This window comes from Talpa europaea (genome assembly GCF_964194135.1).
Source record: "Talpa europaea genome assembly, chromosome: 12".
In the NCBI taxonomy this organism is placed as follows: domain Eukaryota; kingdom Metazoa; phylum Chordata; class Mammalia; order Eulipotyphla; family Talpidae; genus Talpa; species Talpa europaea.
This window is the reverse complement of record NC_140079.1, coordinates 71,230,570-71,258,121: the sequence shown is the minus strand read 5'-3', so window position 1 is coordinate 71,258,121 and position 27,552 is coordinate 71,230,570. Positions and strand designations below refer to the sequence as shown.

At 51.7% G+C, this 27,552-nt stretch overlaps 1 protein-coding gene across 3 annotated transcripts; it reads left to right on the top strand.

The window, feature by feature from the left end:
* CADM3 (cell adhesion molecule 3) lies at positions 1–27,360 on the top strand (the record flags this gene model as incomplete). 3 transcript variants are annotated; one of them, XM_084248462.1, is made up of 10 exons in its annotated part: positions 16–97; positions 16,813–16,914; positions 19,189–19,329; positions 19,803–19,955; positions 20,594–20,731; positions 21,080–21,250; positions 23,276–23,366; positions 23,703–23,872; positions 26,297–26,425; positions 27,209–27,360. In XM_084248462.1, 10 exons carry the CDS (start codon positions 16–18, stop codon positions 27,325–27,327), a joined length of 1,296 nt encoding a protein of 431 aa, XP_084104588.1. In that variant the 3' UTR covers positions 27,328–27,360. The 3 variants fall into 3 exon arrangements, with proteins under 3 accessions (XP_084104590.1, XP_084104588.1, XP_084104589.1); XM_084248464.1 differs by lacking the exon at positions 16,813–16,914 and having other exon boundaries at positions 1–97; XM_084248463.1 differs by lacking the exon at positions 16,813–16,914 and having other exon boundaries at positions 21,080–21,112.
* Positions 27,361–27,552: the final 192 nt, after the last annotated feature.

Sequence of the window (27,552 nt, the reverse complement as noted above, 5' to 3'; positions counted from 1 at the left end):
CGGCCGGGACGCGCCATGGGGGCCCCCTGCGCCCTGCCCCTGCTCCTGCTCCTCGCCAGCCGCTGGGCGCCCGGAGGGGCCACCCTCTCCCAGGACGGTGAGTGGGGGTGGGGGCCTCGGCGGGGAGGGGGCGCCGGGAGGGGGCCCGAGCGCGGCGGCGGGCGGGGGAGCCTGTGCGCTTTGTTTGGAACCGGGTTAAAGTCGCCAGCCCTGCCGATGCCCGGGTGTCTGTCTCCAAGCACGGGCGTCTCTGTGGATCGTGGGGCGTCTCTGTGGGTCGCGAGGTGCCGGGCGCGCACCCCCTGGGCCCCGTCGAGTGTCTGCGTGTGCCCGGCCGGGTCTGCGCGAGCCGCCGGGTCTGGCTGTCGGTGTCCGTGCGCGTCTGTGTCGGTGTCTGGCTCTGCGTTTGTGTGTCAGCGTCTGTGTGTGTGTGTGTCGGTGTGTGCCGGGGGCGGAGTGAGCTGGATCGCTGTTTCAGGCAGGGCGTGTGTGGGGTGTTTGTGTATGTATGTCTGGAGGGGTTGGGGAGTCGGTGCAACCCCCCAAACTGCTGTCTGCAAACATTCATGCGCCCCGCCCGCCCCCACTCGCAGCGGAGCTCAGAGTGGGCAGGAGGGGGCCGGGGTGAGGCTGTTGAGGGGGGCGTGGGTAGGGCGGGGGTTGGGGGGGGCTTCTCGGAGGAGAAAACAACAACACAGGGCGGAGGGGCCCCGGGATGGCTGCGTCCCTGGCGGTGGCAGAAGCTGGGCAGGGAAACCCAGACTGGAGCCGAGCGGAGGAGGGGGCGGAGGGAAGGCTGGTCAGAAGGAAGGATCAAGATATTTGGGGAGGAGGCTGCCTAGAAAAGCCACCGCTCTCCCGGGGTCAGCACTGGTTCCCCCAAATGTGGGGTGGGGGGGCGCGTGCCTAACCCCTCGGTCCCAGCCTGGAACTCCAGCCTTCCTCCGTTTGTGATTGTGGAGATGTAGGGAGACGAGGAGGCGGGGCCAGGGTGGGGGGCTAGGGGGAGAGTCCCTCCCGCCCTGGGCCGGGCTATGTAGGTCAGCGCTGTGGGGGCACCTCAGCTTTCTTACAAGCTGTGATGGCTAATGGGGTGGCAGGGGCAGTTTGGAGGGAGACCTGGAGGGGAGCCACAGCTCAGAGCCTCGGTCCCAGGGGAGGGAAGGCAGACTGAGAAGGGACTGAAGGAATTCAGCCTCCTCCTGTCTCCCCCCCACCCTGTCGGGGGAGGCTGGGGGGTGGGGGGGCTTCTGCGGAGCAAAGGGATGTGGGGAGCATGAGGGGGGAGGGTGGTGGCCATGCCCGGCCAGATGCCAAGGAAAAACAGAGAGAGCCGCAGGGGAGGAGAAAGAGGAGGCCGCTCCTGGGTGGTGGACCCGCGGCCAGCAGGGATGGGCACAGGGCGGGGCGGTGGCGGCGAGGGGAGGGGTTGGGACTGAGGAGGATGATGTAGAGAATTTCATCTGAAGAAAACAGACCGGGAGCCGGGGTGCTAGAGGAATAACTGCTTGTCTCGCCTGACCTCCTCCCCCAGCCCAGCTCCATCCTGACAGAGGAGCTTCCCCATGTCCGGGGACGCTGGGGGTCCCCTTCCTAAAGCCGGCCTGAGGGCTCCTCCCTCCCTCCACCGACCAGCGTCCCTAAAGGGAGCTTCTGCTCCATGTTCACAGAGGCGCAACCCTCCTCTCCCCGGGTGGGGACCCCTTCCCCAGGCTCCTGCACGGGTGACCCAGCTCAGCCAGGCGGGGAGGGCACCCTAAGGGAGGGCAGGCAAGGTGCAAGGAGACCTGCACGTCAGTAATGAGCCTCTGCGAAGCCTGGACTTGGCGCTACAGCACTGCCTTTATGTCCTGCTGGCGGCCTTAAAGAGAGGCCAGCGTGACCTGGGCTACACCTGTTCAGCACTGGGAACCGAGGACCAGTCTGGCAGCTAAAAGGAAATAAGTTTCCCCAGAAAGCTGTGAGGTCTTCCACTCCAGGATGTAAACACTGGAGATCAGAACAAATCTATATACTCGCCAAGACTTTCCTCACCAGCTGCTCTAATCTTTCCTAGTCCTCAACGTGGGGCTCAGCCCCTACTCAGGCTTCAGGCTCAGAGGAAGACTCTGTTCTCTTGTTACTACAGACATCTCAGAGCAGTGGCTGGAGGGAAAGCCTGGAAGGCACTAATTTTCGAATAGAGAATTTCTAGAGGAGAGGTTGGGAAGTCTGGATGGGGAGAGAGGCCTGTTGCCGAGGAAGAGTCAAGTCCAACATTGATTTCCTTGTAGGGCATTATCTGCCCAGATGGTGGATCTGTCTGGGGTGCAGTGTCTCAGGATGCATGGATGTATAGGAAACTCACCCCTAGATCGTCTACCTAAACTAGTTCTACTCCTCATTTCACGCTGGGTGCGGGAGGTGGGTGCACAGGTTTACTGCTCATGGGTGGTAATCATGAAGGCCGTTCTGACCAGCATCACAGAGAAGGTGTGTGCCAACCCCCTGAGATGGCCTGGGGCCCTTGGGCAGGGAGATACCTTACCTGGTAATGTTTGAGCAAAACCAGGAGAGGTGTGGTGTGGAAGCTTAAGGACGAGATGCCCTAAAATACTAATGTTAGTGTAGTCAAAGGTATGTGGAGAGTGGCTGTGTCCACTTAGAATAAGGGAAGCAACCTTCATGTGCCACTGGGGTACATGGCTCCCTGGAGTATGGCATGAATTGTTTAGGCTCCGTGAGACTAAACAATTGTTTAGGCTCCGTGAGGATTGAAAGTCTAGAGAAAGGTGAATAGTGATCTCTGAACCTAACCAAGAGCATTTGGCTAGAAGCTCAGAAATGGTTTGGGCATCCAGAGTTTGGGGTACCCCTTCCTTCTTACATTTCTCCACTTAGTATTGGCAATTGCAGAAGCTGTCAATTGCAGTTTGGGGGATGCAGGCCAATGAACTTAATGTATGCTCTGGTATTCTCTCTGTGGGCAGCTCGACATCCAATACTGAGACGAGCCTTCCTTGGATTCTTCTTCTCAAGTTCCTTCCTGCCAGTGTTCTGCCAGGTGATCTGGTGTAGAGACAGATGGTGAAGAGCCTCCCTCTGCTTTAGACCAGGTTACAGTCGTGACACCCGCATTGCACTGCCCCACCATGAATATCTTTCCTTGGCCAGTGACCTTCTGTCCACTGCCATCCACCCTGCACCCCCTGGCCAGGTGCCCAGGCTAGAGCTCATGCCCAATGTGCCGGCGAGCCCAGCAGGCATTCACTCTAGAGCTGCCCACGGATCTGCCTGGCAGACCTGCTCTATCCAGTTCCTGCTTCTAGTTACAGCAGTAACTGTTCTGTTCTGTCTCAGTTCCTGTTCTCTTTCTAGCTGCAGCTGTAACCCTGGGGAAGGAGATGCTTTCCCTTCAGATTGTGCATCTTCTGGGCAGAAAAAAACTGGGCCCATCAGAGAGATGCTGAAATAGCAGAGTTTACTTAATTTCATGATCAACCAGTCTGTCTGAAGTGGGGCCCAGCTTGGGCACATCACCTGCCTATTCAGTAGTGATGCCCAGGAGTTTACCCTGAACTCCTCCTAGGCCTAGCAGCACTGCTGGCTTTAGTAGTTTCTTCGAGGGCAGCTGGATTTTTTTTTCAATCAAATAAATAAAACAAATCAAAAGAGATTCTCATTTGAAACAGAGAAGACCTATAACCTTTCACCCTTCTTAGCTTCCTATAAACCTGGGGTTCTGCTACATGCAGCTTGAAATTCTCTGCCCCCTGTACTGACAATGGAGAGTCATATTCATTATCATTCATGTCCTCTCTCAGTCTCTCTCTCTCTCTCTCCCCCTCTCTGTATCTGTCTCTGTCTCACTCTCCTCTCTCTCTCTCTCCTCTTGCAACCAAGCAGGAAAGGAGGCCCAAATCTAATTTCATGATTGCCTTGTTGGAGACATTCACTCAAGGAGTGACTCATAGTTCTGCAGCCATAAAATTCCACAGATGCCATCTTTTTGGTGTTCTGGTCACTTTGAAACAGTGGACAGAGTACTTATGCGAGTCACTGCAAATCAGATTTGATTTTGATAGTCCTTGTTATTACTACTTTCTGGAAGTCCAAACAATACTAGAAGAGGATTAAAAGCTGCTTATCTTTAAGTCTCATGCTAAGGAAAAAGTTTTCACAGTTACCACCGGAGAAATAAACCCCTGTGGCCAAGACAAGTCTCAGTCTCTGTTGTTTCCTACTCCAGTAGAACTTTGTCCTGGATCAACAATCCCATTTTGTCACCCACTCTCCAGAGTGGAATTCCACTTAAGGATAGTAATCTAGGTCCCAGATTCTTAATGAAAACAAGATGTGGACCAGACCAGCTTCTTAGTAATACTGAATGAAAAATCCTCCTGGGGTATTTTGTTAATTATATCTTCTCCTTTCATTTCTCATGTTAAAATTTAATATTTCTTGTCTAACCTTTGACTATAGGCCCATATACTGGAACATTTTGTTTTCAGGTTGAAGTCCTGTCCTAGAGTTCCACCCAGAGACTCTGAGAATAGCAATCAATCCCTACAGGGATGCTCGTAAGAGAGAAACAAACCATCAGCAAAAGAACCATTAGAAAAAGATTCCAGTCTGTAAGAACCCAGTCGCATTAACAATAAACGCTCCGTCTGATTTTTAAGTGGAGAGGAACAAGTCTCCCCTAGGACCAACAGTAATGATGATTTTTACAATGTTAACACCAGTCGATGCTGAGGGTCCTATAACCCAAATGAAAGTACAGTCAATCCGATTAGGACAAGGAGAGCCATCCTTCCCAGCACTGAGATTCAAACTCTCCAGAGTCTTAAATTGTGGCGATGTTCTGCAAAACTCAGATTCAGTGAAGCTACATGTTCTTCTCACACGCAACAAGTGCTAACAAGAGAGTTCTTTGTCCCTTCCCCAAAATTTCCCTAGGTCCCCCCAAAATGAGCAAATGTCACAGCTAGCACAGAGCACTCTAAGTCTTGAAGACAGTGCCCTTCTTAAGAGGCATGATCCATTCCTCTTCTCCAAGGATGAGGACTCTGCACAGCAGTTTGGGGTGCCTTTGAGTAGTCTGACCTGGATATGTCTCCTTCCTTATCTGGTGGTACTGCACATTTGGGCTTCCTCTGGCCCTAACCTCTCTGAGGGGACACAGGCTCTTGGCATTGTTTCCTTCACTAGAAGACAATCATAATTTATTTGCAATTGGTTGTAGCAAATTAAAACCCCTCCAACCACTAACACTTAAGTAATTGTCATAATTACTGAGGTTTATGTTGACTCCAGTCTGGTGATGCTCCTCACTTTTTATATACTCTTGGGTGTATACCTGACAGGTTCAAACAAAGCCCTTCAGGAGGCCTTTTACAGCAAGTGATGGGTCTAGTGTGATCCCAACGGAATCCCTCAGGGCTTCCCCCCTCAGTGGGGTTGAACAGTGGCTGCCTGGTCCAGGCTCCCTTGCGCCTGTTCTTTGTGGAACCACTACCTGTGCTTTGAGCTCTCCATGGTGCTGGCCCCTGATGGTGACACTCCAGGCTCTTCTTGTTGCTCTCCGTGGTCCTGCTCTCACACTAGCTTTATGATCTCTTTACTCTCCACAGTGCAGACTCAGGACAGGGTTGAAGTCTCCCTCCCCTCCACCACAAGCACACACATGGTCTTGGTTTTAATCTCTGACCTGCCCCACTAGGAAGAGAGGAACAAAATCATAAAATATAGATTTGGAGAGTACTCCAAGCCACCTAATCAACTGTAGGAAGGGGACAGGAAGTGCAGGTAATTCTGAGAATGCAGAGAAGTGCTATTTGAAATGCTCAGGATACTAGGGCCTCAAGTGACCTCAAATGGCCTCAAAAGAACTGAATGTTTTGCTATATATGGACTCACAGATTAACAACAGTGACAAAGTGTCGTGTTTTAGATCGGGACAGTATTGCTCATATATAACCAACACACATAGACACTATAAATATGGAATGCAAAGTGAGTCCTGTCCAGCTTATAAGCCTGCTCCTCTGAACACCTCGCCAAGCCTGATGACCAATCCTAACTGGCCTGCCATGGTGTTTATTCCCCCAGCCCTCAACTTTTGCACTAAATGCAGATACAATTTCTAGTGACAGGTTATCAGAATAGATAATGGAGGAATTCAAATATGAGGGATAGCAACAAAAAGCACCATAATCCTAATCATGTCCCCCATTGTCACAACCAACTAAATGGCCTTAAACATAACCATCTCAATTGCAGAGTCCAAGCCTTTGGTGAAATCTCAGGAGATGCATCTTTAAACTGGACTCAGCTAGTCTTTGCGGTATTCTGCCAATAAGCTGATGATGTCAAGTGCGGCAAGGAGCCGAGAATGCTCAGCCCCTGCCAGTCTGAGACTACATAGCCTGTTCCTCCCAGCAGATCAAAACTACACAAGCTTCTCTTCTCCTGGATGCTGATTTCCCCATGTCAATTTCTGCATAATCGTTCACATAATAGTCGATACTTGTGTACGACCTACAGCAGAATCTAGTTGGGAAGGCAGGATTCTAGGATGAATTTCCAGGACCCTTTCCCCATTTATTCATTTGATACAAGGAGAAACTTCCTTCCTCAAGGACAGGTAATGGGAGTGATTTATCTCCATGAGCGAGCCTTCAGGAAGACAGAATTAGGGTTACAGTAACAGCTGGAGTGTTCTCCCACCCCATCTACTCATCTCCCTGAGCCCCTGTTCTCATGAAGAGCAGACATGCTTCAGAAAAGATGCTAACCATTTTTTTTTTCAATATGTGTATAATTTTTCTGTCTGAGCTTTTACCTCTGGGATTTTTTAACCCTCTCATCTCTCTCCATCTTTCTCTTGGATATCTTTAGAAGGATGTTAGGACAGCTAAACAATACAAAGAACTAAGATGTTGTTTCTTCTAAGGATTTATTTTTCCTTACCAAAGCTAGACCTGCACTGATTGTGTATTGATTGCTAATTATAAGCACCTTTGGCTCATTTACTTCCAGTTCAGGGTCAGGAAGGTCAGATGCATCATCACCTTGCCTCAGGGAAAATAGAAAAAGAAACAAAGTTGCTATCTCAGCCAATTCATCTCTAAGCTAAACATTACTAGCCTCTACCCCTACTTCATGTAATTCCAGAAACAGGTAAGGTAGAGTGGACAAGCAGTGCTCCCAATACAGGGCTTCACTGGGAATGTGCAAATCCTTGTTTCATGCATTTATTTTTTTCTTCTATGCCCTAGCTCTTTGCTTCTGATTCTGATTCTAGAATTCTGGCCAAAGACTCAGATGGGGTAATAAGCTCCAGAAGGTGAACTGGTTTATTGAGTCTCTGACTTAAATACCTGATACATCTTGGAAATCCAGCAAGACTCTAATAAGTACACCGATGACAAGTAACAAGGGGCTTAGCAGAGCCTAGGTCAATCTTTGAGAGCCTGGGGCCAAGTTCTTTCATTATTATAAAATGAGGGGCCAGGTTTACCATCTGTTCCTAGTCATTTGTTCTCCAGTAAATACAAAAATGACAGTAGGACAACTGTACACACCCATCCTTACAGTTCTTCGTCTAGTTCTTAACAACAAAATCTTTCCAAACACATATATGTTTCCTCCCCTAATTTCTACCCTGTAATCTTAAATGAATATAAAAAGCACCATCACGGAGCCCTGGGCCTCACATATTACCATTTATCTTCAACTGCTGCTTAATGCCAGCTCTCTTCTGGTTTCCAAGCCCTGCAGTCCAACGTCAGTGACAGATGGACTGGGCCTGAGCCCTGGGGAGGCGAGGACTCGGGCACTCTCCTGGGGAGCCAGAGCAGAAGCGAGAACCTGAATTCTGCTTTGGGAAGAGTCTCTGAGCTTAAGCCATATGGTTTCCCGGAAATAAGAGGTTCTGATTAATAATGGGTTTGTGAAAAGGGCTCTGCATCTGGGTCATGAGAAAAACTGTGTTTATGTCAGGAAAAAAGTAAAAACAGACATAAATAGTAAAAATTGTAGAGTTTCATGTGTGTGTGGAAGGAGACACGTTGAGGGAGGATGGGATGGCCGGGCTGGAATATATACGCCTCTTGGAAAGCCAGAAATGGTGTGTGCACGTCAGGAAGAGGCAGGCAGCGAGGGCACAGGAGGAGGAGGTGTCTGGCGTCAGAACAGTGCTGCTTGCCATTTGGGGGGACTCGGAGGTCTGCAGACTTGGAAGGATGTGTCTCTTTCACAGAAGAGTTAAATTCCCAGAAAGGCACCAAGTAATGCTAATTGAGCAATGTGCCTGTCTTTGAAAAATACATTTTTTTAAGTGAGAAAAGTGAAGGAAGAAACACATCTCATTAGGAATGGGGCCGGGGGCCCTAGAGCAGTGTGGATGTGAAGAGCAAAACACATCTCTCCCTGTCGTGTTCCTGACCACTGCCCCCAACTGTCACCCACATCCTGGCTCCCATCCCCTGGGGAAGAGAACAGTGAAAACAAGTCAGTAAAATCAGACCCAGCAGAGAGCAATGTCTTGTGCCTGACTTCTAACAAATTAAACTTTCTCGCGGCATTGTTATCCTATCATACCAAGCCATCAGCCTGAAATATCTAAAGTGCAACAGGAAGGAGAACAGGAGAGGGCCTGTTGAGAAAGGGGATTCATCCTTCACTCAAACAGGCCCTGCGGGTCGAGAGGGTGCAGGGACACAGGACTGAGGCGCTCATCCCCAGGCAACTAGTTGCTCTTCTCCCCCACCTCACCCCCGCCCCCAAACATAGACATGTCCCTGGACTTCCCTGCCCATTCCCAGCCCAGTTTCCCCAGAGCTAGGTCTGTTTCCAGTGAGCTGTACTGAATCCTCTCCTCCATGCTCACCATTAGACTTCCTTCTCCCAAGTTCTCCCTAAGATGAGGAGTTCCCTCCTCCAATTCCTTTACATATGCCTGAAAGCAGCAAGACATATTCAAGGAAAGGGCGTCACGTCCGGCACTGGTTACAGGGCACAGGTACAGGTCAGACAGGGTCTGGCCTCCTGACTCTGTTGCGTTAGAGTGCAGACCCCAGGTCCCAGCTGTCCTGGTTTTTGAGCCTGTGTGCTGGCGGGAAGAAAGTGAGGACATGGGTGAAAGATCACGCCTGCCCTGGCTCAGGGCTGCTGTCGGTGGGAGCGGGTTCGTGTGTTAGGGGTGACCTGAGAACGCGTGATGAGAGCAAGGGCCTGCACGGAACCAGCTCCCCACATGGGCATGAGCTGTGCGCTCTGCCCCGGCCCCCTTCCTCCAGACTCTCCGTACAGAACACTGGACGATTGTCCAGAGCACACAGCCCGGTCCTAGAGCTCCTTCGGGATCAGAGCCCCTTCCTTTCTGTCCCCAGTCGCGGCTCTTGCTACAAGGCAGTATTGGCTACAGAGAGGCTTGTTTTTGTTGGGGGCCGGCCCCGGGCTCCCTCCCAGTGCCGATGCACCGAGAACACTGACTCAACAGCAAATCAAAGCAACAGCTGTCCCACCTCCTTCCCTGCCACCCACTTCCCAGTCTCTGCTCCTCAGAATCTTAACTAACTCTCAAGGCCCCCTCAGCCTACCACAGGCCCACTTCTGCCTCCAGATTTCTCTCTCTCTAGCTCAAGAATAGGACACGCTCCTCTGCTTTTCATCTCTTTAGCCTCATCTCTCACTTCACAATTGGGCTGGCCTTCCAGCTCCCCACCACACAGAAGCCAGCATCCACAAGCTCTCCTCAGAGCCCCTCCAAACCCTAAGGGCATGGAAGTGGCATCTGCCCGGTGGCCTCCTCTTTAGTTTAGTGGGAGCTAGAATCTGCCAGAGACCCCAGACTAGCACCTGCAGGGACAGTGTTCACAGACTTGCTCATCTCCCTCCAAGCTCTAGCCTGCAGGCAGTCCTGGGTTCTGTCCTCGCTGCAGCCTCAGGGAGACAGAAGCAGGAGGGGCAGGGTCACTGGAGGTGAAATCACACTAAAAGCAACTCAACCTCTGAATCAGAGCTGACGGTGAGTCCAGGCATGCCTGTGTGACCAGGCTCAGTTCCTTAAACCTCTCTGAGCCTTGAGTCTGCCTCTTTAAAATGAGAAGTTTGCACTAGATGCTGGGAAACATTCTTGTCAACCCCCAAAATCTGTGTGTCTCAGAACCACAGTGAGGGAAAGGTGTAGCAGAAAGAGAAGGAACCCTCTTATTTTGGCCCCAATCATATATATATATATAAAATTTTTTAAAAATTAAAAAAAAGAAATTAAAAAAAAGAAAGAGAAGGGAAGATATTTTTGAACTTTGGTAACAGGGGATCAGAAATGACATCATCTGTCCTGTGTCTGACAGAATCAAAAAGATCTGAGTAATAACTCCCCTGTCATCAGGGATCGTTGCAAAATGACCAGATGTGGACTGGATTGCTGGGTCCTAGGAAAACACGCAAAATATTGCAATTCATGGCAACTTAAAGTTTGATGCTTTTTTTTTTTTTTTTTTTTTTGTAATTTTGGATGTGGGGAAACATTTGGAATAGCTGGGAGGTTTTTTTGTTTTCTTTTTTTTTTTCAGTGCAAAAAGGGTTAACACCATGATCAGCTTTTTGTTTTAACCCCACCCTCACGCCCACCACAGGCAAGCTAGCCTCCTCATTCAGCCTGCAAAAGCTCAGTCACGCTCCATTCCAAGCCCAGGAAACAAAAGCCTTCATTTCCAACAACCTGCTCATGATGGAACCAGAGGAGTCTGCTGGTGTGTAGTCATAAACCTGTTTGAGCCACCTCAGGACCTTCCAAACCACAATCTCTTGGATCATCTGAGAGTGTAGAATCCTTGATTCTACACATTCTGGACCTATTGGCCATGCTCTACCAAGGGCATATGAGGAGCTTCTCACAGTGAAGATTCTGCTCGCCATCCTGCTTCTTGCCTATTTTCACTTAGACTCTGTGTGCCTCCTGGGAGAAAGGAGTGACTTGGGGCTCCAGAGACTGCTGGAAGCAGAGGGAACGTAGGTAAACAAGACTCCAGACAGCAACAGAAGTACAGAAGGAGGGGGGGTGGAGTGAGGTCTCAGCAGCCTAGCCAACGGTTGGAGAGGACCTAGTCAGAGAGAAGCCACCAGGGAGGTGACCGGGGAAGAGGCTGCAAAGCATGACTGAGCCCTCAGGTCTTGGAGCAAATCATCTGAGCCAGGAGACCTTAAAGAGCAGCAGGAAGTGATGAGCTCATGTGAATAGGCAGGCAACCCTGCAAGGGAGGCCAAGTACCTCCCACCAGAGGCCCCCACTAAGCAAGCTCAAGCTATTAGGAGATTGAGAACCCAAGGGTCAGACATAGTTGGAGGGGGATGGAAGTCAAGGAGAAAGAGAGTATTTTGACACTTGGTCCCTGGAAGTCTCAGACTGGGAAACCACTCAGAGAAGTAGCGTGATTCCCGCCACCTAAGAGCAAAGTGAATCCCCTAAATTCTTGGAGTTATTGCCTGAATCAGGACTCAGATGGGCTGGGTCCACTCTCCACCAAATGCAAACTCAGAAGCTCTCTGCTAAAGGAAAGGGAGGCCTTGGCATGAAGAAAAATGTGGGTTGAGTTCTAACTCTGAGGTTGCCACGGCCTGTCACTTCTGCAGTTGGCCCAACAGACACAAGAACCCACCTAGGGCAGGGCAGCAGCAGGGTGAGGCTGTCTGGCCTGGGGCCTGGCGTAAGGTGGGGGGGAGGGAGTGGGCACTGTGCTGAAGTGGGTGCCTCGGTGTTTTGGGCCACAGCCCCCAGAGTTTTCCCTCGGAGATCACACTCCCACCCACCTCCCATGGCGGTCGTGAGGAATAACAAGCAGGCTAGATAAAGAGTATTTTTAACTATGGAGTTAGAGAAATGCTGAATCATCATCATCACCATCACCATCATCATCAACTCCTACTCAGGAGCCAGTTTCTTTGCAGCCTGGGAAGTGGGGCATTGCACCCAGGAAACTCCAGGCCAGCCATGGACCTGGGGGGGAGCTGTCCCCTCATTCTACCATCCTAAAAATGTACTTGTGACCCTGTTCATGGCCCTGTGGCCCACACACTGTAGATTCCCAAGCAGACAGGACAGGAAAGATATAGCAGCAATTGAGATTTTGTGCCTTCTCATGGATGTCCCTACTAAAGTCACTTAAGTTGCAGACATCACATACTTTTATTCATTTGAGTCACTCATTTATTCAGTTAGCATTGAGTACTTACTATGTGCGTGTTCCTACACTGTGAGCAGAAACCAGTGAGTCTTCATTCTCACCTTTGCTACCCTTGATGTGAGTACACAATCAGGAAATCATAGATGATGGGGTTAATTTGTCCATTAGAATGCTGGGAATCCCAAAGATACTGGAGCCCAGAGGCAAAGAAACCAAGAATTAAGAAAGCCCCCATGCAGCTGAGGGCAAATGAGATGACCTTTAGTTTTAGCCCAAGTGCTAGTGCACAGCAAAAATATGAGGGTTCCATTGGTTTGAAGTGAACAAGACTGCAGCCTTGTAGAGCCCCACATTGAAGGCTCTTAGGGGTATATGAAATAGCCCCCAAAGATGAAGCACATTAGGAAATCCAATTAAAAATGTAATTCAGTGGGTACAAGTCACACCACCACCACAAGCACCCACTTCCAACTTGCTACACTGTTATTTTTATCATATTGCAGGTGGATGCTGTGAACAGGTGAGCCACCCCTGGCCAGCGATGTAGAAGGAGTCCCACCTCCACAGCCCCTGCCCCCACCACACACACACACACACACACACACACACATACACACACACACACACACTGCAAGCTTCTGCATAGGGAAGCAGAGTAGTGAAGATGTGCAGAGTCTGGACTTTGTGGTCAGAGGGATGTGCGTTTAAAGTTTGTCCATCCCTACACTTACTGAATAACTTCTAGTTAGTTATTCAGTCCTAGTTAGTTTATGAATAATAGTTAACTCATCCTTAACATACGTATAATGATAGCTATGCACGGGGCTGTTCTGGAATAATGAATATAGAGAACCTAACTTGGATCTTGACACACAGAAGGTGATCAATAAATATGGATTCCCTCCATCTTGTAGACTTCTGGAGCTCCTGCTTTGATGGTCCATCTCTGCCTTGGTCTGCTTCTTCCTAGCCTGCGTGGTTTGCTCTTTCTTCTTCACTGGCAGATGTTGAGTTGAGTTCTCACAATAGAAGATGCTCAGCATGTTTGATTCATGCATTAAGTAAATCTTTATTAAGCACCTTCTATATGCATTATGCTGTATTTGGGCCAATACAGGATACAGAGGTGAATCAGATATCAATCCTACCCTCAGAATCTCTATAATTTAGAAGGGATGCCAAGCTTGCAGTACAAAGTAGAGAGTGATGCATAATTTAAGAAAAGCAGATAAAGCATTCTAACTCAAAGAAATGGGAAATGATTTCCATCTGGGACAACCAGGGAAGACTTCTTGAAAGAGGTGGCCAAAATGTCAGCTTTAAGGATGGATAGGGCTTAGACATGTGAAGATGGTGAAGGGCATTATCAAATTATTATAGGAAAAAGGAATATATGCAGGAAAGTAAAAACTCTGAAGAATTCCAAATAGCATCATATGTCTGGGATATGGGCAGTGAATAAAGAAAAGACATAGCCACAAGAGCAATTCACATCAGAACGTATAGGACCTTGAAGGCCAGGCTAACAAATCTGGATGTGACAACGGGGAGTCGGTGAAGGTTTCCAAGCAGGGAACAGTAGGGCCCACAGGTCTGGAGCTCTTCATCTGCTTTTCTACCTGAACAGCATGGCCTCCCTCACTGACAGCCTGGTGGCCTGTGTCCGTATTTCCTCTGAGGACCTGCCTGCACACAATTCTCACCACCTCCACTCCAAAGTTCATACTGCCCTTTCAGACACGCTTTACATTTTCCTCTGCAGTCTGAATCCATGGAGGGAGTATATGCTGATGTCATAAATGATTGGCACTGTCTAAATCCACAGAAGGCACAAGGCTTTCACAAGCCAGGTTATCATTTCTGTACTTAGCTGTGTTTCCATTGATAGCATTATAATCACTCATCTGCTCCCAGGGGAGTGGCCATTCAGGATTTATCATTACGGGTGTACAGTTTTATAAAAACAGCAAGAAAACTTGCAGACATATTAATAGACAGTTCTCAAGAGGAGACATGAGGTCTTAAGTACTTTTCAGAATTAGAGGGAGAGAGATGTCACCCCCAGGAGATACCGGAAAAAAAAAAAAAAGAAAAAAAGAAAGAAAGAAAAGAAACCCACTCCCTCTTAGTCAGTTTCTTAAAACATTGTAGCACGGAATGAGTTTCCTGCAACCTCAGAGACTGCATCAAGCACACCAGGTGCCATTTACCAGTGATTATTTAGTTATCAGGCTCCTCATCTGAACCATTCAGTTAGGTTTGAATGACCTACATCACCATTTCATTTATTCATGTTCTGCAGAAAAAAAAAAATGCCAGCAAAATGCAGAAGAAGGGGAGGGGTGAAAAGACTATAAACAAGGAGAAGGGCGCCCAAGGGGAGTTTGGGGAAAAGCATCGCCTGGAGGGAGAGAGAGAAGACCTGTCAGGCTGGGGGCCAAGGGGTCTCTGCAAGATTAGGAGCAGAAGGACTGCACCAGTTAAAACTCCAGAGCTCAGAGTGAAGATACGGAGTGAGGCGAGCAGCCCCCTTAACCAGCTCAAAGTTGAGAGGAGGCTGATAACTCAACAAGTAACTTGCAATGCAAGGGGCTGAGATGCATGGGAAACAGGAGCGGCAAGAAGGCTTCCCTTCTCATGGGAAGGCTGAGAGGCACCAGAGAGAGGACGTGCCCTGAGAGGGACCGTCTGTAGGTCTTTAGGTAAGTCCTGGGCCTTTCGAACTCTGCCTCTGACAAGCAATTTTCTTTGGTTGGATGTCTCACAAGGCTGTCTGGACATTAAACGAATTCATGGCTGCAAATTCACTGGGTGAGCTGAAAACTACAAGGCAGGGTCCAGGCTGTTCTGTTCATCTGAGCTCAGCCTGCTAGAGCTCTGGGTGCTGCCTGTGGGTGGAGCAGCACTGGCACAGCAGCCCCCTCAGGGGCCCCATGGTCCTGTTCTTCCACCAGTCAAGCTTTAGCACAACCGCCCTCCACAAACGCAGCCAGAAAGGAGAGGAAACACTCACCGCTTGAGGTGGCCTCAGTCTGTGGGTCCTTGTCCTTGTTCACAGAGGGCAGCAGGGAGGCCCTGGCCCCCAGGCGGCTCTGCTGGATTTGGAGTCCCTCAGGACTCTCCTCAGCCTTCTCCTGCCCTGGTCCTAGCCTTCTTGCCTCTCTTCAACACCATCCTTGTCCTGGGTCCCTGCCTCCATCTCTCTACCTATTATTACAGCTTTTCCATTTTCTCTGTTTCCCTCCCCTCCCCGTTTGGATATTAGCTTTCTCCAGTTTGAGAGCAAAGTGTCTCAAACCTCCTGAAAGGGGCTGTAAGAACAGTGGGAGGAGGAGGTTTCTCCACAGAGGTCCAAGCTGGTTTCTGAGCCCTTCTTCCCCCGCCCCTCCCAGCTTTGTCCCTCCCCCCTCTTCTTCTGATTAGCAATTCTGTCCCAGTCCTGTCCCCTTTCTTCTCAGGGACCCTAAACTCACCTCCCAGTTCTCTCTCTAGTCCCCCTTAGCCACCCCTTAGCCCACCCCTTCTGTCCCAGGCCCAGTTCTCACCCTCCCCTGCACTCCACCCTTGTGTACCCCTGCTCCCCTGGAGCCCGACAAGTTCTGGGTCCCCGGAAGCTCCGGACTCTGCCCCCAGCATGAGCTCACTGGACTTTGCTCGCATGATTGGCTGCCTCTGGGCTGAGGCGGGAGACCCTGAAAAGACTCGCTCAGCAGAGTTCTTTGTCCCTCCGCCCCTCCAAGCTGAGCACCACAGACCCAGACTCCTCACAGCCACTAGTCCAGCTGGGCTTAGGAGGTGCCTAAGGGGGAGAGGGCGGAGACTGGGCCAGAGGTGTAACCACAGGGTAGGTGATGTCCAGGGGCCAGGGGCATGAGGGGGCTGGGGGCACAGGTGGACCAGAGACACAGGGTAGGCAGGAAATACGTGAATTTGAGTGTCCACCAAATGTTACAGTCTGGAAAAGCTGGGGTCACTGCTCAGCCCTAATTGGTCTTTCTTCAATGACATGGCTCTTACTTGAAACAAAGAAAGCTTTGGAAGCAGGCATTTAATTCCCAGCCTTTATTCTTCTATTTGTGTGACCTTGGGAAAGTCCCTTCATTCAGCCTCCGCTCTGCAATAGAAATGATAATACCCGAGCGCTTACTTTACAGGTTTATTAGAAGAATTCAAGGGCGCATATTTTCTAATCACCAAACCTGTTATTTTAGTAGACAATATGGTGCCGCAGAAAGAATCCAGGAGAAGGAATGGAAAAAAAATCTTTGGTTCTCCTTCATTTTTCTGTAGTAACCTCCAGTTAAGTCACTTTTAACCCTTGTGGGCTTCATTGTCATCATCTATGAGGGGGGAGAACTGGAGGAGGTGACCTCTAAGATCTCCTTGGCTCTAGGTTCTGTGACTGATAACATCTGGCATCCCCCTCAGGTCACCCCTGGAGAGGAGGAGGCGCTCAAGGCCTTTCAGAACTCTAGTAATCACCCCCCCCCCCCTTTGTGAGAAGCCCCTTCTCTTAGGGATCCTGGTGAAGCAGCTCTTCATGGGGGCCGAGCCTGCCCGAACCCCACAGTGGAGCACAGCCCCCACACTGTAGCAGTGCACACATAGGGCTCTTCCTTGATGGAGACTCTCTCCCCAGGCTACTGGCAGGAGCAGGATTTGGAGCTGGGGACTCTGGCTCCAGTGGACGAGGCCATCAGCTCCACAGTCTGGAGCAGCCCCGACATGCTGGCCAGTCAAGGTGAGAAACCAGGCCTCATCTCAACGGCCCTCAGACCTTCCGCATCCTCACACCATCCCCCACTCATGTCCCTCCACCCGTGTTCTCACCACTCATCACCACACGGCTCTCTTCTTTCCATTTGATTTTAGTTCTTAGTTTGACACCACCGACTTCTGCACCTACTCCTTCTTCCCTTACGACAGCATGAGGCAGCTGAGTCCCTACACGAGATGCTTCTAGAAGGAGTGCAGTCCTTGGGGGGGGGGGGGAGGGGAAGGGGTTCTTGAAAGACAGTGAAGGTAGACTACACCAAAAGGAACCTGGGACAAGGGGTTTACTAGTCAAAAAATTGGTTTGCGGGCACCCCAGCTCGGCCAAAGTCCTAGTTCCACCACTCCGATTTCATGGTAGACCTACATTCATTCGTTTTTGGTAACCAAAAGAAATCAGAGGGAATTATCGCTTTTATAACAAATGGCAAAAAGTGAAAGCAGTGTCAGCGTGGGGTTTGCAGAGCCCGTCCAGAAGTAGCGGCCTCCCGAGTGCCTTCCCGGGAACTGCTTCCCACAGGCTCCGTATTTATCCTAGCGTGCCCGCTTCTGCTATAGGTTAGTGTGACTTTAGGTTTCCTGTGTTACCTGTCACGATTTAGTAGGTTATTTTGGGGGTCTGGAAATGCTCAAAAAAAATTCCATATAAAAGAAATGCTTTTTTACTTGTCACCATTTTGGCCTGTGAAAGATTTCGTAGGAAGCTCTGCTTTTGGAGAGGAGCGGGGAGACCTGTGTGGCTAACAGGCAATAAAAAGCTTCCCAGGCTTTTGAGACATTTAAGAAATCTATCACTTCCAAATTTCCTCCGTCAACTCGCTACTCTCAAAACCAGTTTTAATTCTCAAGTAGATGAGTGACGTATGAAGGAAAGAGCAGCTGTGAGCAGAACCATCTAGTCCTCCCTGGGATCGCTGGCCGTGTAGGCAGGTCCTAGGCAAGCATTTCACCTCCATTGCCTCATTGCCTGCATCAGTAAGGTGAGAGACCTGGACTCCCTGACTCCTAGGATCCCCTCAGGGCTGATGTTCATGGTTCCGAGCACTGAAAAGGAGCAGGCTTTGTGCTCCAGGGTGGAGACTGCCCTGAGGCCAGCACTGGTGGATCTGAACTCAGGGCCCTTCCACACAGGAGCGCCCCTTTCTAGCTCTTGGAGTTCTGGTGACCTAGAAAGAGAGGATCAGGGGACAGGGCAGGACAGAGCTGGAGCCATAGGGAGCACGGGGATTAGACAATGTAGAAGTGCATCTCCAGTTTCCTATCCAGGGAAGAGCGATGCTGGTTTAAGTACGTGGCTAGAAAAGGCCTCTCGCCTTTTTTCAGAATCAGGACGGCACGGTGTTGCTTATTGCAGGTTAGTTCTATGAAGGTAGGTGCTGTTCAGTCACAGAAAATCAGCCCTGAAGAGGCGGGCATAACCCTGGGGGTGGGAGTCCCTGCTGCTGGGAACACGGGGCGCTGCTGGGTGGTGGTCACCAGGGTCCCGCAGCCAGGCCTGAGGAGAATGAAGGCACATTTGGGGTCCAAAGGGTTCATCCACATGATACCTTATTAGTCCCTGCTTTTTGTTCACCTGCCTAAGGAAAGAAGGACTAGAGAACATATTCCATCACATCGGAGGGAAACCGTTATCTCCTTACTCTTTAAAATAACCTCAGGATGGTGATTTGGCTCGTGTGTCAGGAGGCCGGGAGCCCTAACACAGGAGTAAGTTCAGGGAAATGATGCTTGACGGGAAGTTATTGCAGGCAAAAGTGAAAAATCTGTGTGAAATGTTTCAGTTTTTAATTTGTATCTTTTTTGTTTGTTTGCATTTTTACCAGCTGCTTCCTGTGCAAATGAATGTCCACCTTGGGGGCGGGGCTTCCCAAAGCTAGTTTCAGGCAGGAGTATCCCCTCTTCTTGCTCCCTTATTAGGGGTGCAGGAGGCAGAGGTAGAGGACTGTGTGTGTGTGTGTGTGTGTGTGTGTGTGTGTATTCAAGAGAAATGGTAGGGCCCTGTCAGCGAGAGGCGTGTGGAGGCTACACAGGTGGGCGCCCACAGCCTGGCACTGGGGCCCTGGACTTTGACTCAGCAACCTCGCCATAGGGGAGGTTTCCCTTTGTATTCAACGCCAGGGGAAATAAGGCCTGTCTCTCCCCACACCTCGATTGCTCCCTGTGAAGCCTTCAGAGCACAGAGACCGGCCTTGGATGTCTGCATGAGAGGAGGCTGTGGACTCACCCTGTTGTACTCCTGCAGACAGCCAGCCCTGGACCTCTGACGAGACGGTGGTGGCCGGCGGCACGGTGGTGCTCAGGTGCCAAGTGAGAGAACACGAGGACTCATCCCTGCAGTGGTCCAACCCTGCCCAGCAGACGCTCTACTTCGGAGAGAAGAGAGGTAGTGCCTCTTGATTGATCTCCCCAGGAGCCCCAGGGCTGAGGTGGGGCCTGCATCGTCGACACGTGTGCAGGAGTCCAGGGGCTGAGGGATGGGCTGAGAAGTAGCTCCTTGAGGCTGCACCACCAGGACTCTTCATGGGTTCTGGGAACATCAGTGGTCATCAATGGTTCTGGTCAACATCCATGACCTAATCTCATGTGTCCTACGAGCTACTGGAGTAACTGTACCCCAAGTGACTGCTGATGTCAGTGTGCCCCCATATTTCAGAGGGAAGCCTCCAGATTCAGCTCCCCTTTCACAGTTGATCTGAAGCCCCTGTACCCAGTGGACTAGAAAAGTGAATGAATGACCCAAAGACTAGTCAAACTCAGGAGTAGTTTTCTGCCCCCCAAACCACCCCAAAACAGACCCCCAAATGGGGTCTGGAGGATGAAGTGAAAGGTGCTGTAACACCCTGCTCCTGACTCTAGCCCTTCGAGACAACCGCATCCAGCTGGTCAAGTCCACGCACCGCGAGCTCAGCATCAGCATCAGCAATGTGGCCCTGGCGGATGAGGGCGAGTACACCTGCTCCATCTTCACCATGCCCGTCAGGACCGCCAAGTCCCTGGTCACCGTGCTGGGTGAGGCTCCCGCCCTGCGCCTCTGGCGTCCTTCCCCCGGAGCAGGTCCCCTGGCACCCCAAGGCAGAGCCAGGGGAGTCTCCAGCACTGAGGAAAGGGCATCCTGTGTGTCCTCCGAGATGGACACATCCATTGGTTCCTCTCTCTGCTTGCCGTTTGCCCTGGGACAAGGCTCTTGCTCTCTTGAGCTGGAGTTTTCTCACCAATAACAGCGGAAGGTGCCGTCTAATCCACCTCCCTCCCAAGACGGTGTGAGGAAATCCTGAGCAGTGCGGGCAGCTCTGCTGATAACCCCAAGACAAGCCCCCAATGGCTCTCCTGCTCTCATCCTGACCCTACGTAATGATTTCCTTCTCCACCTCCCCAAGCTCTACCCTGTCTGTGGCCACCCAGCTGCGCTATGGATGCATTCTCCATCGGGCCTCAGAGGTGGGGTATCTCCCCACCTCTACCCCCAGGACTCCCCTCCTGTCCTGTGGAGGAGATCACAGGAAGAGATGATTCAGTAGCCATCCACCTTCCGTCAACCAAAGTAGAGCCTGTGTAGCCTGGGCCCCCAATAGGCCGCCTGGGAGGGAGACCTGAGCATGACTTCATGGTGTTCCTCCTCTCTCTCCTGACCGCCCTGTCCACGCCAGGAATCCCACAGAAGCCCATAATCACAGGCTACAAATCGTCGTTGAGAGAAAAGGAGACAGTCACTCTAAACTGTCAGTCTTCGGGGAGCAAACCTGCAGCCAAGCTCACGTGGAAGAAGGGCGACCAAGTGCTCCAGGGTAAGTCCCAGGAGGAGCCGGGCAGGTGGGGAGAGCAGAGGAGAGGGTAGAGGGGCACCCGCCCACCAGTCTGTGTCTGTGCACATCAGGTGTGGTACAGAGAGCGACATAGAACCATGTGGACATGGGTGTGTGCGTGCGTGGGCTCACCTGTGTGCATGGATCTGCGTGCATGTGAGCTGTGTATACACATGTACCTGTGTGTGCCACAGGGCCCACACTCTCCATGTGTCTGTATCCACTCCCAACTCTCTGAGTTGGTCTGAGTTGAGACTTGCTGTTGATGGGGTGCGGGGAACCCTGTCTCTGGGTTAGGGCTCACCTATCTGTGTGCGCTGGTCTCTCTAGGAGAACCAACCCGAACACAGGAAGACCCCAATGGTAAGACCTTCACCGTGAGCAGCTCCGTGACATTCCAGGTTTCCCGGGAAGATGACGGAGTGGACATTGTGTGCTCTGTGAACCATGAATCTCTAAAGGGAGCCGACCGATCCACCTCTCAGCGCATCGAAGTGCTATGTATGTCCTGGGAGGAGGAGGATGCGGTGAGGTGGGGAGGGGAAAGCGGGGTGTAGAGGGGTTACACAAAGCCACCACACTTGCAGCCAGGTGAAAATAACCCAGGATGAGACTAGGCGGGGGGTCAGTAAACTTTCCTGTAAAGGGCCCCACAGCCAGCATCTTAGGCTGAGGACCACCTGGTCTGTGTCTCAACTGCTTTGTTGCTGTTGCTGCGATGCGTGAATGAATGAGCTGGCCGTGTGCCAATAAAGCTTTATTGACAAAGTGGGTGAGTTTACCAGCCCCTGGCGAGGCCCGTGTGTGCAGCAGAGTGTGCACTGTGCTGACAAGCAGATCAGGAGTGAGGGGGCCCAAGTTCTCATCTGCCCGCCACCTCCGCGGGCTTTGTGATGGTAAGAAAATTACTTTGCCCACTGAGCTTGATTCTTTTTTCACTACATGAGAAGATAAACATGGGGGTCAGCAAGGCTTCTTGGTGGAACATACTGTGATTTCAGGAAAATGCAGAGGCAGGAAAACTTCTCTCTGATATCACAACTTGTGGTCTTTCCCCTCTGAGTATTTCCCTCTGTGCCCCAGCTCTGCTCCCAGCCTCCCCAGGGGTCCCTGTCCTCTATGGAATCTGCCTTGAGTATCAACAGGCCCCTCCTCTGAGGAAGTTTGGAGATCTTAAAAAAAAAAAAATTGTTCTGAATGGACAAACCAAGGGGAAAGGAAAATAAAGTGCAAAGACAGACCGTATTGAGCTATATAATAATGCATCTTATCTGAAGGCTGGGTGGTTTTCTAAAATAACCAGAACCCTGTATCTCTTTGTTATGGACCAGCCAGGCCTGGCTTCAGTGCTATTTAAGTCAAGCTTGCCCCATTACTGAAACTTGAACCTGCGGCAGGTAGAGTGGCTTCTCTTTGACAGACCCTCTGTCTGGAACCTGCAGCCTGGGGTCACCCGGTACCCCTACTTGGAAGCTGTGCCTTTTTTCACCAGAGCATTTATTCTCAGTGGTTCTTGCTCCTTTTGCTAATTGTCATGAGTATACAAAAAAAAAAAAAAAAGAAAAAAGAAAAAAAAAAGAAAAGCCCAACAGGACTTTGGAAACTATGAGGTGTTTCTGCTTATTGTTTGACTGTGAGGCTTCATGCCCAGCCCCTCCTGTGTCTGAGTCCCAAGCTCTCTCAGGTAGGTTCCAGACCATCTGGCCTTACTCACCGGGGACCTCCGGGCCCACCTGTGATCAGCAGTCAGCCAACAATGCCATACCTCAGGCCCCGTGCTAGAGCTTCCTGTGGTCATGGGCCCTGCACACCTATCCTCTCACCTGGCCTGTTCTCTTTGTCTTATTTGGTGTGACGGAAGCACGTTCATTCCTGGCTAAGGTTGGCTCTGTCCTCAGGGGAGGCGCAGCTCTTTGTTGTTCCAAACCAGCATCTGGCTGTGTTGTTCTAAGCCACCATCTGGAGCTGGCCTCCGTGAAGCCCTGGGGCATCGGCGGGGGCAAGTGCCGTCACCCCTGTGTAGGGCTGTCTCCGTGGTATCTGTGCCTCTTTGCAATCAGAGAACCACTGCACCCTGACTGTTGCAAAGCCTGCATTTCATCTCTTCATGGACCACTAAAATCGGTATCTCGTGCCCAGGCGTTGCTACCTGTTGAAGCTTCTTTCAGAGCAGAGAGGATTGAGAGGCTGTGAGCCCATGAGCAAGTTCAAGTTTATTTCTTCTGTTGAAATTATGTGTTAGATCCATCAGCACGCTGGGCAGGGTGCTGGGCAGAGGATCCTTGTGCCCTCTTGTTGCTCTCTGCTCAGACACCCCCTGGGTCCCACAGTCCTGGGATTTTACCTCCATGAGGCGAGTGCCTGGCACATTCAGGGCTCACACAAGCTGGCGGAAGGTCTTGTTCACAGCTGCTGGGCTCTAGAGGCTTTTAAATGAGAAGCTGCAATGCTTAGCTGAGTGGTTTTAAGACATGGTGACCTCCTTCTCAGCGAGGGGTTTTTGCACTGATACCATCTCTTCTACAGACACACCGACAGCAGTGATTAGACCAGAACCACCACACCCCCGAGAGGGCCAGAAGCTGTTGCTGCACTGTGAGAGCCGTGGCAATCCCGCGTAAGAAGCTCCATGCTCTCCTCCCTTCCCTGCTGTCCGCTGAGCCCCTGCTTCTCTGAGCCTGTCTACCCAAATCCATCCTCTGATTGTGTCTCTTGCAAAGTGGCAGTTGCAGGGGCCCGGCCCTGGGTGACACCCGAGGTTCCCATAAGGAGCCAAAATTAGTAAAATGCAAACGAAGAAGTCTCCTTCTTCTCCAAAATGAACCCCAAGAGCAGCCAGTATTTGGAGTCCTTCACCAAGCAGCCCTGGACTCCTTGTGCCTAGTTGCTTCCGTTTCCTTTAGCTCCCCAGCCCACTGCCTTCTCAACCCCTCTGCTCTTGTTGCCTCCACAGCCCCCAGCAGTTTCTGTGGGAAAAGGAGGGCAGCGTGCCGCCCCTGAAGATGACCCAGGAGAGGGCCCTGCTCTTCCCCTTCCTCAACAAGAGCGACAGCGGCATCTACGGCTGCACGGCCACCAGCAACATGGGCAGCTACAAGGCCTACTACAACCTCAACGTGAACGGTGAGCCCCGCCACTCCAGCACCCTGCCCTGTCCCTCTCGTTCTCCGCTCTCACCCTGATGTGGAGGAGGTGTGGGGCCCCGAGGACCTCGCCCCAGTGCATTCTGGAGGGTATGGACAGGAAGCGCCGCAGAGCGTGGGATCTTGCTGCCTGGGTGGCAATGCTGACTCAAATGGCACCACCTCCAGACCCTGCACCCATCCCATGGCAAGAGTCATACTGTGTGCGGAGGCCCCGGCCTCCCTGCAGATGTAGCCGCCTCTCCCTCTGTTCCAGTGGGCTGTTCTTGATCGCCCCCCCGTGGCGAGTGTGGGTGCATGCCGCCCTCATCTCCTCTTCTGCAGACTCTGGACACTGCGCTTGTCTTCTGCTGCGTCTTCTCTCAGATGCCGCATCTTCTGAGGGACTAGGTGCTTTTTCTTCCCCAAGGCTCCTCCCAAGATGTGACCCCAGTCCAGAAGCGACAGGGAGCACAGAGGGCCCTCTATTGGAGAGCTGTAGGGAGACCTTAATTTTAGACCTTTCCTAAGATTAGGGGCCATGCTTTGTCGGGGAGGGGGCCCTTAGAGGCTCCCTCCCATGAAACGCCTGTTAACATAGTAGGGGAGCAGCTGGACGGGGTGTCTTGACGGGGTGGTCTGACTTCAACCTCAACACAGCATACCGAGCTGCTACAGGACCAGGAGCAAGGACAATGTCTGAGGCCTGAGGTCAAGAGTTGCTCCCAGAGCTCTCCAGATTGCTGGCAAGAGAAAGTTCCTGTGCCCAGGAAGTGACCCCTGCCCACTACCAACCCCCAGAGAGCTGGTTCTGGATCTTACTGACCCCCACCCCAGCAGGGTCCTGGACCTTGTTGACCAGGGTCCTGGACCTTGCTGAAAGTATCAGTCCTGGATCTTGATGATTCTCCTGTGAGGCCTTGTTGTCCCCCGGGAGGTCCTGGGCCTTGCTGCCCTCCTCTCCTGTTCTGAGAGGGGCCACTCCTGGGCCTTGTTGACGGTCTCTGGGGTCCTGGACCTTGCAGAACCACCACCCTGTGCTGATAGCAGGTTCTGTGGCGCCTCTGCTCCCAGTGCTGACACCTGGTGGTAGAGCCAGTTACTGCATCTCCTACCGGGCCTGTGGGCTCATCTATTGCGAGATTTCAACTCCCTGGAATGTGTTCTTTCTACCTGGAGGTAGTGCCTGGCAGTTGATGTCCCCAAGGGTTATTTGGCAATGGAAACCTATACTTTTCTAAGGAATTACCATTTCCATAGCCCCTGGAGTGATTGCCCGGCATTGATTTAGTGGGGACTGTGTCTAAGATGCTCCCTGAAAGAAACCAGTGGATGAGTTGCCTTGATGCCTCCGAGGACAACCTTGCACCACCCTTCATGCAAGGCCTGGGCCCATCCACTCCCTCCCAAGAAGAGCACAAAAAACGAGAGCACAAATGTTTTCTTTTCAAATAAGGTGGAGAAGGGCAAGGAACTAAAATGCTGGCCCAGTCAAGCCTGGAGACATAAGGTAGGAAAGACGGATGTGTAAGAGTCAATGAAGCGTCAAGACTCCAGCTGAGTCTGTGCAAGAGTGGTAGGTCTCCTACCGCTGTGCCTGGGGAGGGCTATACCTGCAGCCGATGTGATGATGGGCATATGAGGACACCGCCTCCCCGGAGCACTGGGACCCTGCCTGCGGCTGGCGCTGCCCGCTTGGCCTTGGCCTTGGCCAATACCCCACCCTCTGCAGATGGGCCTGCGGAACAAGTCATCCTGGGCAGAAACTCTCAGTCTCTGTCCCTGTTCATGCTGCACGCACTGGAGTGAAGATAGGAGTAAAGACCAGGCAGGCAAGAAACTGGGACTTTGCTGGAACCCTGAACCCTCTTACCAAGAAGGATCTCTGTTCCTTCCATGGGGGCCTCTGTCCCATATGTGGCGTGGTGCTAGAGAGAGCCACTCCCCTGTTCCCTCAGGTCTCACTGCTTCTGCCCTGGGTGAACCAGTGCAGAGGGTAGTCTGAGAAGCCCCTAGAGCAGCTATTCAGAATATCCAGGAGCAGGAAGATAAGACTGGGAGGATAGAGAAGGAATATTCTAATACCCCAGAAATAAAGAGAGTGAGAAAGAGCTGATTTAGATGTTGAAGAAATGATCTTTTGCCAACGTCAAGCTCTAGTACCATGACTTTTGCTGAAAAGCCTGAGGATGAGCAGATTTATCTATTTATTCTTGAATACACCAATTCCTTTTAACAATTACTGTGTTCCAGAAATTACGCAAAAAGCTAGGGTACAAGTAAGCCTTCTCCCTGCTGAATGATGGTGCTCATCCTCACAAGGTTGGTTCAGGTTCCCTGCTGCTGTCTGTGACTCCAGGCTGGGTCAAAGGTGCTATCAGGGGAGGGTCTCCCCAGACCTGACTGTGTGTACCCCTCCCTGCAGACCCCAGCCCGCTGCCTTCATCGTCCCCCAGCACCTACCACGCCATCATTGGCGGGATCGTGGCTTTCATCGTCTTCTTGCTGCTCATCCTGCTCATCTTCCTCGGACACTACTTGATTCGGCACAAAGGTCAGCAGCTTGAGGGAGTGTCTGGGGGGATTGGACTAGCTCAGGGTTTCAGGGAGGACATTCAAGACTCAGTCAGCCCCTTGGAGTGTTTAGGAAAGAAAAATGCAGCCATCCTGTGGTAACTAGGCACCAGCAACCCGGCACAGAGTCCCATCACCTGGGGCATCCACACAGAATCGGGTCTTCTCATGTGGTCAGCTGTGGCCCTGCCCTCTGTCTCTCTTCTCACCCTGCAGTCCTCGCTCACACGCCCACTGTGATGGCTTCTAGGGCAGTCAGACCACATGGGCTGGCCAGATGCAAGCCAGAGCTCAAGTGACCATTCACGAGCTGACAGTTTTCCACCCATCCTCTCATAAGGGCACACGCACAGGCACACACAGAACAGATGCGTGTGCAGACACACCACGCCTGTGTCCACACATGTATGTACAGCTGCCAGCACACGTACACCAGCACGTGCTCGCATGGATAAAGTCGTGTGGGTGGGTGCGTGATCATGTGCACAAGCTTTGCAGACACGTACATGTATACACATGACTGTGGACACACATGCATGTGCACAGATACATACCTGCTCGGACCATCTTGTGCCTGTGTGATGAATGCGATTCTAACTAAAGGCAGGATCTGTGGATGCATGGGGTGGTCAGGTGAGGGATGCTGGCAGCAGGTGCAAATTCCCTCAGGAGGGAAAGAAAGCCAGGAGCAGGTGTGTGCAGGGGAGAGTGGGAGCGCCAGCAGGGGACTCGGACGCTGAGATGGTGGACCCTGTTTCCCCAGGAACCTACCTGACTCACGAGGCAAAAGGCTCCGATGACGCCCCAGACGCCGACACGGCCATCATCAACGCCGAGGGCGGGCAGTCGGGTGGTGACGACAAGAAGGAGTATTTCATCTAGGGCGCCCTCACCTTCTGCGCCCCCCGGGCCCCACGGGGACTGCTGGGCACGACCAACCGGACTTGTACAGAGCGACCCCAGGGCCGCCCTCCCGCTTGCTCCCCGGCCCCCACCCCTGTACAGAATGTCTGCTTCGGGTGCGTTTTGTACTCGGTTTGGAATGGGGAGGGAGGAGGGCGGGGGGAGGGTTGCCCTCAGCCCTTTCCATGGCTTCTCTGCGTTTGG